The sequence below is a fragment of the Marmota flaviventris genome, chromosome Y (genome assembly GCF_047511675.1).
Source record: "Marmota flaviventris isolate mMarFla1 chromosome Y, mMarFla1.hap1, whole genome shotgun sequence".
Classification (NCBI taxonomy): domain Eukaryota; kingdom Metazoa; phylum Chordata; class Mammalia; order Rodentia; family Sciuridae; genus Marmota; species Marmota flaviventris.
In genome coordinates this window covers 17,973,434-17,982,328 of record NC_092519.1, presented here as the reverse complement: position 1 = coordinate 17,982,328, position 8,895 = coordinate 17,973,434, and the positions used below count along the sequence as shown (strand labels likewise).

The following is an 8,895-nucleotide window of genomic DNA, read 5'->3' as shown; positions in this document are numbered from 1 at the left end:
CCTCCATCTCTCCTCCTCCTCCATCTCATCCTCCTCTCCATCATCTCTTCCTCCTCCATCTCCACTTCCTCGACCTCCATCTCCTCCCTCCTCTCCTCCTCCTCCTCCTCCTCCTCCTCCATCTCCTCCTCCTCCTCCTCCTCCTCCTCCTCCTCCTCCTCCTCCTCCATCTCCTCCTCCTCCTCCATCTCTTCCTCCTCTCTCCTCCTCCTCCTCCTCCTCGTCCATCTCCTCCTCCTCCTCCTCCTCCTCCTCCATCTCCTCCTCCTCCTCCTCCTCCATCTCCTCCTCCTTCTCCTCCTCCTCCTCCTCCTCCTCCTCCATCTCCTCCTCCTCCTCCATCTCCTCCTCCTCCTCCTCCTCCTCCATCTCCTCCTCCATCTCCTCCTCCTCCTCCATCTCTTCCTCCTCCTCCTCCTCCTCCTCCTCGTCCATCTCCTCCTCCATCTCTTCCTCCTCCTCCTCCTCCACCACCTCCTCCTCCTCCTCCTTCTCCTCCTCCTCCTCCATCTCCTCCTCATCCTCCTCCATCTCCTCCTCCTCCTCCATCTCCTCCTCCTCCTCCTTCTCCTCCTCCTCCTCCTCCTCCTCCTCCTCCTCCTCCATCTCCTCCTCCTCCTCCATCTCTTCCTCCTCCTCCTCCTCCTCCATCTCCTCCTCCTCCATCTCTTCCTCCTCCTCCTCCTCCTCCATCTCTTCCTCCTCCTCCTCCTCCTCCTCCTCCTCGTCCATCTCCTCCTCCATCTCCTCCACCTCCTCCTCCTCCTCATCTCCTCCTCCTCCTCCTTCTCCTCCTCCTCCTCCTCCATCTCCTCCTCCATCTCCTCCTCCTCCTCCATCTCCTCCACCTCCTCCTCCTCCTCCATCTCCTCCTCCTCCTCCTCCTCCTCCTCCATCTCCTCCTCCTCCTCCATCTCTTCCTCCTCCTCCTCCTCCTCCATCTCCTCTCCTCCTTCTCCTCCTCCTCCTCCTTCTTCTCCTCCTCCTCCTCCTCCTCCTCGTCCTCCTCTTAGAGCTCAGAGCGCAGTCAGCGGGGACCCAGGGGTCCCAGGACTTGGAAGAGTCCCTTGCAGCTGGCTGTGATATCGTGCAGGGGGACCCGCAGTGTTCAGGGACACCCGGGGGCGGGAGGCAGGATTAATCAAGCACTGGACTCTGACCTTGCCTTTTGCGTTGGTGACCGCAGGTGGCCCAGCCCCACCCCGGGGGTCTCACCTTGAAGAGGAGCCAGCCGAGGACCCTCTTGACCAGACGCGTGCCCCAGAAGACGTGCCTGTAGAGGTCCGTGTTGACCACCCCGGGGTCCACCACGTTGGCGGTCACGTGGCTCCCCTGGGCGGCCAGCAGCCGCTGGAGCCGGTAGGTGAAGAGGACCAGGGCCAGTTTGCTCTGCGCGTAGGCTCCGTGCGGCGAGTAGCACCCGCGGCTGCAGAGGCCACGGAGAAGACCGAGTCAGAGGACATGGTGCTGAGTGCGAATTCCCCAGCAGCCCATGCCCTGCCCACGTGGACACTGAGCAGGTGCACGCCCAGCTGAAGGGCAGCCCAGGGGTCATGGGGACAAATGAGCAGGCCACCAAGAGGTGGCCCAGCAACAGACCTGGCTTATCATTAGAATCATCTTTTTTTTTTTTTGCAAACAACCAACAACCTCAGATGAGGTTTTTGTAGCAACTACTACAGCTCAGCCATCCCGGCTTCCCAGCCCAGGAGGGAAAGCCTGAGAAACCCCGTTTCCTAATCATTTACAGAAGCCAGGCGCGGTGGCACATGCCTGTCCTCCCAGCGGCATGGGAGGCTGAGGCAGGAGGATCTCTAGTTCAAAGCCAGCCTCCCCCAAAGCGAGGCCCTAAGCAACTCAGGGAGACCCTGTCTCTAAATAAAATGCAAAATAGGGCTGGGGACGGGGCTCAGGGGTCGAGTGGCCCCTGGATTCAATCCCAGGTGCCCTAAAAAAAAAAAAGTAGTCATTCGCAGACATTTCTCAGGCCTAATTAAGCCCCAGGACCTTGGCTCTGTCCTCTGCACATACGAGAGGTCAGCTGGGCCTGTCTGTGCATGCCCGTATGGATTTGAAACTGGACAGGATTTGATTGGGTGTGCCCACGTGGAAATCTGAGATGGTCTGGGGGTAAAATGTGCCATATAGTCCCGGTATGGGTCAGCCATCCGTCGCTGTGACAAAAATCCCTGAGATCATGTACAAGGAGGGAAGGTTTATTTATGCTGGTTCATGGTTTCAGACAAAATCGCTTGGTCCTCTGGGTTGGGCTTGTGGTGACGAGACAAAGGGGGGTGGACACAGGACTCAATTTATGCTGCTCAGGATGTAAAAAGAGAGAGAGAGAAAAAGAGTCTGGGGTCCTAGAATTCTCCTCAAGGCCACGCCCCCAAATACCTAACTTCCTCTCACTAGGCTCCGCCTCCTAAAGGGTCCCCCACCTTCCAACACCACCACGTTGGGGAACTAGCCTCACAACACAAGCTTTCGGGGGCCCTCAGATCTGGACTATCCCACAGAGAGGGCTCTGCTCAACAAAGACAAAATATGGACCCCAAAGTGACCCGCCTCCTGCAGTCACACCCTGCCGATCTGCAATGAATACCGGGTTAATCCATGCAAGTGGATTAATCCATTCAAGTGGATTCAAGTGCTGAAGCCCAAGGACAGCAAGAAAGGCAACGGAGCGGGGGGGTGGGGGTGTCATCAGGACATGAATCCATTTCAGGGCAAATCCACCGGCCCGATCTGAGGTGTAGCCTGGGCTCCGTTGGATTCCTGATGGAAAATAACTCGCAGATCCCCTGCCTTAGAGACAGACGGGGACTGGTCAGCAAAGGGCCATAAGGATGGCCACGGGCTGGTGCTAAAAAGGGAAAAATCACATCTCAGCATAAATGATTCGGGAGGATGAGGTGGAGGGTGGTTAGGGTTGCAGACTGTGCAATTCAGAGAAATAGGGCAGGAAGGACCTCCAGGGTCCCAGGAAGCCCTCCAATTATTCCCCTGGTGGGGAAAAAAAGCCCCCAGGACACAGGACACATGCTGGGGGAGGGGGACAGGGGGGACAGGCGCCTCCTGCTGCTGGGGTCATTTCCATATCATCTCAAGCCACTGGCTCTAAATCACAGGGTTGGCTGGGGGCGAGGGGGAGGGTTCCTGGATCCTTTAAAAAGCAGAAAGTGACTCATAAAAGGCAGGTTTGTGCCGGGGAGAGGGACGGGCTCTGCAATTATGTGTGTTTGTCACGGTGGGACGGCCGCGGCAGGAACAGAAGGTCTTCAAATGCCATATCACGGCCTGCGCAGAGCTGTCTTGGAGACAGGGACCCAAGGGGACAATTAATTCCAGGAGACAGTCCCCCGGGGGGTCTGGGAGGAGCAGGGTCAGATCACAAGGGGGAAGGGAGAGGAGGACGAGGAGGAGGCGCAGGTGCCCAGGAGCCGGGCAAGTGAAGCCCCAGGAGGAGGCGGGGACCGACGGGAGGCCCCGCCCCCCAGGCTCAGCCCCAAGGCCCGCCCACTCTGCCCGGCTGTCAATCAACCGCCTCTCCAGCCGCAGCCTCAGCAACAGGGTTTCGAATCCCAGGGAGCCCCCCCCCGCCCCGTTCAGGGCCGTTGCTCCATGAAAATATCACTTTGAAGCCCTGAGGGGGGACAGACGGGTGCAGATGGTGGACACGAGGTGCAGGGGACAGTTCTATCAGTGACCCCCGGTGCTGACCCCACAGCTTCCTTCCCAGAAGCCCTGCACCTGCAGCCCTGCCTGGCCTCCGGGCACAGCCTCCACCACCTTCCTCACACACCACCTGTGACCTGCAGGGGACATGCAGGCGGGAAGGCATGTCCCTGAGAGGAGCCAGGTGACCCTGAAGGGGGGACTTCTGGGACCCTGACACAGACCAGGTCCCGCGACCCAGGGGGACGACGATCCTTCCTCCAACCAGATAGGTTCTGTCTCCAGGTGGCTTAGGGCCTCGCTATATCGCTGAGGCTGGCCTCCAACTTGGGATCCTCCTGCCTCAGCCTCCGCAGCCGCTGGGACGCCAGGCGTGGCCCCGGCACCTGCTGCGTGTGCGAGCGTCCCAGACCTCCCCCTTGCGGGGAGGAGGAAGGAGCACCATGTCCCTCCGCCCAGCACAGCCACGCCCCCCACCCGGGTTCTGCGCAGGACCGTTTTAGGCTGCAGAAGTCCCGTGAAGTCATTTTTGCACACGACGCACTCAAATCTGAGGACCCTACAGGCTCTGCACACGGGGCGCGGTGCCTGGCCCTGTGTGGCCCCGGGGGACCCCCGAGCAGCCTGGGGGCTCGGAAATGCTGCCTGCATCTGAGCACAGGGACCAGCACAGAGAAGCCCATGGCGCAGCCCAGCGCAGCCCAGCATGGCCCTGCCCGGTGCGGCCACTGACCAGGCGGAACCCACCTGCCCTGAAGGTCATCCAGGTCGAGCTCCCCGACGTAATGGGTGGCCGAGGACACGGTGACCACCCTGGCGCTGCAGCCCGGGGAGCCCGACTCCTTCAGCGTGTCCAGCAGGAGGTTGGTCAGCAGGAAGTGGCCCAGGTAGTTGACCCCCAAGTGCTCCTCGAAGCCGTCCTTGGTCTGCCGCTGGGGGACCATCATCACGCCAGCTGGGGGGACAAGGATTCCTGGGGACAGTCAGATGGACCGAGTGGCCCTTGGATGCTGGGGACTAGCCACGAAGTCTGTGCCTTCGTGTGTGCGTTTGGAACAAGGGACACTTTTTGCTTTTGGGGGGATTGGGGGATGGAACCCAGGGGTGCTGACCGGCTGAGCCGTGTCCCCAGCCCTTTTTATTTTTTATTTTTATTTAGCGACAGCGTCTCCCGGAGTAGCTGAGGGCCTCATTCAGTTGCTGAGGCCGGCCTCCAACTTGCCATCCTCCTGCCTCAGCCTCCCGAGTGGCCTTTGCTGAACACACGGTAAATACGGAGCCAGTTCTCCGCGAGGTGCACGATGCATGATTCTGGCATTTGATAAATGACCAAGGGAACTGACCCGGCCGCATCCAGCAGAGCCAGGAAGAGAAAACGGGGGTCTATAAATATAAAATGCCACCCAAAGGGGACTCCAGGTCCCGTGTGATCTGTTTAGTGTTTGCCAACGTTCGATTGTCTTCTGGAGGCATTAAAAAGACTCAAAAATAGAAAAATCTGGGTTCTGGGAGGCTCTTAGAAGTCTACTTCCAAGGTGCACACTTCTAATGCCGGGGGCATCGGAGGCTGAGGCAAGAGGATTGCAAGTTGGAGGCCAGCCTCAGCAACTTAGCAAGGACCTAAGCAACAAATAGAGGTCCCCAGGCCTCACTGCGGGGCCAGGTGTGCAGAACCCAAGAGAGAGCCACCCGTGGGCATCTGGGGACCCCACAGGACTGGTCCCACAGCAGCATCGTTAGGATGTCATGAGATTTGGGATCCAACTCCTAGTGGGTCCCCAGGCACCACACAGCCCGAGAGGACGCGTCTAAACATCCAGCACACCTGACGCCGGGGCTGCAAAGGACATTGGGGACACGGAGCCCTGACGTTCAACAGGCAGCCAGCCTCGGGGAAACTTTCCGGCACCCACAGGGAGGTGCCGGCCATCACGTCAGCATCCACCTGGACGCGACTTACCGTTGTTCACCAGGACGTGCAGCGGGACGTTCTTCATCTTGAACTTGTGGACGAACTGCCGGATGGATGTCATGGAGCCCAGGTCACAGTACAAAAACTCGACTGCAGGGGAACAGAGACACGGGGTTACCGCCAGCCTGCGCACCAGGCTCATTTCCATACAGGTTGGCCTCTCTCCCATTCGGAATCAGCCCTGGGTCAGGAAAAGTCACGAACAGTGAGACAGCCATGTCCCAAGGTGACCCCCAGCGAGGGACACCCTCTTCCTGAGCGTGGGAGAGAGAGGTGGGTTTGCCTGTGATTGACAGGTTGTGGACTGCACCATCTTGTGTCCAGGACGTGAGCGTTCGAGGATTTGGGTACCCCCAGGAGGACGGGGGACCAATCTGTGGGGACAGATGCCGAGGGACGATGTAAGTCTTTAAACTGGGAGACGAAAGAAGAGGAGACTGGGTTCTGAGTGGACCCCCAAGAGAAGAGTCTTAGGCCTGGTGGGGAGGGGCAGGGAATGGCCTCCTATTTGGGAGAAGTTGAAGGGAAAACTGAAAATTGACGCTGATGTTTCCGGGAGGGTCACATAAGGTGCAAGAGATTCTCCACGCTCAGCGTGGAGAGCTGTGCACCCGTCGGTCCCGTCTGTGAAGACACGGAACACGCTAAGGCACCTCCCAGGGCATTTCTTATTGCAAAAAGGACATCACCCGCCGATTCGCTGACGCACGTTGCTTTCGACCAACTTTTCCCTTAAAGGCAAGCAACGGGGCCGGGGACAGGTCCCCGGTTTGCATGCTCTAGGGACAGGAGCCATTTTTAAGAGACGCGTGGAGACGCAGGACACAGGGCACTCTCGCCACTTTGCGGGTCTCTAGAGCTGGGGATAGAAGGATCGGTGGACCCACCCGTGCGGCCCCCAGAGGGCAAAGCGACTGGATTTTCAACCTCTGGCAACAGTGTTTCCCCGGGGCAGAGTTTTATACCCAGCCAGAGTGGCCGGCGCCACCTTCCAGGTGGAGAAATCTCACATCCAGCTCTGCAGCCGGGAGTGACAGGGTGACCTGTGTGTCAGGGTGCCCAGGAAGGGACAGGGGGAGGGGAGGGCTGGAGGGGGTTTTGCATAATATATTAACGAGGCTAAAAATGCAAATGTACAAATCGGAAAGAGGACCCCACCACACAGCTAGCACCGCCCCGTCCTGACGTCCATTTCCTATATCATCTGATGAATGTCCCCAGCGTGTCCTTGACGGTCGTCAGCGCTCGGCTGCTGCAGAGTTCAAAGGAGCTGGCTGAGAGACGGTGGCACGTCCCTTCCCCACGGCGATGGTGAAGCGCGAGAGGTGACAGACGCACCAAGTGCCCCGATGGGGTTGGGATGTGACACGTGACTCTCTCAACCGGACATCCGAGTTCTTCTCAGTAAACACGAATGACGAAGTGACGTTGAGAACAACAAGAACAAACCCCAAAAACAAATTAAGAAACGAGGGTAAGGAACTGAGGGGTCAGCTCCGCGGCAGAGCAGTGGCCCTTCCACGGGTCTGCGTTGGTCTCCGAGCACCGTCACGGTCACCCCTGGGACACCGACCCCTAAGGACGAGAGGATCCCGGCAGCTCGAGGGTGGGAGGGTTTCATCCCCTGGTCTGGGAGATACTTGTGCTTCGGGGTCCATGGAAGGGATGGACTCATGCTGGACAGTGGGTGGGCGGCCACTCCCGCCTCCAAACTAGGTCCTGTGCCCAGGTTTGGGGATTCAGTGTGGAACTGAGTTTGGACAGAACCAGCATCAAATCTGCTACGACTGGACACAGCGCCCTCCGCACCAGGTCCTGGGTCCAGAGGTGGACAGGACCCGCCTCTTACCATGGCGTCCAGCTCCCTCCAGGGCTCCAGGGGGCTCCTCCTGCCCCTCCAGCTCCTGGGCTCCAGGTGGCCCTGGGCTGGTGGCCCCTCACTGCAGTCTCTGCCTCCGTCTCCACGGGGCTCCTCCTCTGTGTCTGTGTCCCCCCCTCTGTCTCTGGGGAGGACACGGCCATAGCACGAGGGCCCCCTGACCCAGGAGGAGCCCATCCTCCACATGAGATTCCCACCCGAGGTCCCATCATGGTCAGGCAGGTCCAGCACGGGATTCCTTAGACCGTCACCATCCTCCAAAGTGACGGCGTGGTGACCAGAGGTGGCTCAGGGCCCGCATCCAAGATGAGAAAGCTCAGACTCTAAACAGGAGCTTAGTGACCCGTTGGGTCAGAGCCTTGCCCCGGTCACCTCACTGTGTCGTCAAAGCGCAACCCGCAACGGCATCTCGGAGTCACCTTTACCGGGCCATCGTCACCCTGGACCTTCACCGGATGTCCCAGGGCTGGTTCTATTTGTAGCCCCTGGGCGGGAGGTCACCGTGGCTGGCGCTGACCGGCGAGCCCATCTGGCTGGCTCCTCTCTGCCTTTGGGGACAGTGTGGCCTTCCTTCCAAGTCCCCGAGCACAAAAATAGCTCCCAGGTCCACTCAGCAGCTGAGAAGCACAGGAGCCGTTCACGTCCTTCCCTGGGAACTCATGGACGCCCGGGCTGGACCCAGAAGGGACGCTGCCTCCCACGTGGCCCTGGGGCTCCATGTGCCAGATCAGCTCCTCCCCGTGTCCAGCCTGATGGCCGCCCGGCAGATGGAGGACGTCCCTCTAGGACTATCCCACGAGCCCACTTCTTTCCATAGACACACGTTTAAGAAATCTGTCCCTCTAGGGGACAGTGACCCATGCACACGGACCCTGCTTCCCTGGGACATCTTTCTGCAAAACCCTCATTTCCTGACATCGCTGTCCCTTAGGACATTGGGTCAGAGGGAGGTGACTGGGAAGAGTGAATCCTCCTGAGGTGGGAACGTCCTTTGCCTTCTACAGAGTGGACGGTTGTCCAGTCCCTCTGCGTAAGGGACACAATGAGCCATCGAGGATCCAACGCGTGCCCTCCGGGTCCTCGGCGAGCGCCCACCATCTTGTGGGCAAACGGGTGACCTTTCCACCACCCGGTTGTCCTGCCTGAGCTGCCCGCTGTCTGGCAACTGCTGTCAAAGCGTCTCCCCGAAATAGCACAAGTCCCTCTGTCCTCCTCTGGTGACCTCCTCCAGCTGCTCGTCACCCTCAGCCTAAGTCATCCGGAAGGACGTCCACCCCCGAGTCTAACCCCTTTGTCACTTCTTCCCTGGGGCAGACAGAGTCACACAGCGTCGTCTCAGTACCAACGTCTCTGTTGCATATCACGG

General features: G+C 59.4%; 1 protein-coding gene across 1 annotated transcript in view; it reads right to left on the bottom strand.

Moving 5' to 3' along the window:
• Positions 1-1,137: 1,137 nt before the first annotated feature.
• The window catches only part of Dhrsx (dehydrogenase/reductase X-linked), a 31,751-nt gene continuing 23,993 nt past the window's right edge, over positions 1,138-8,895 (bottom strand). Inside the window, exons 4-6 of the mRNA XM_071606979.1 lie at positions 5,639-5,740; positions 4,426-4,633; positions 1,138-1,426 (exon numbers count right to left, since the gene is read on the bottom strand). Coding sequence (XP_071463080.1) covers positions 1,138-1,426; positions 4,426-4,633; positions 5,639-5,740 — 599 coding nt within the window. The remainder of the gene's footprint in view (positions 1,427-4,425; positions 4,634-5,638; positions 5,741-8,895) is intronic.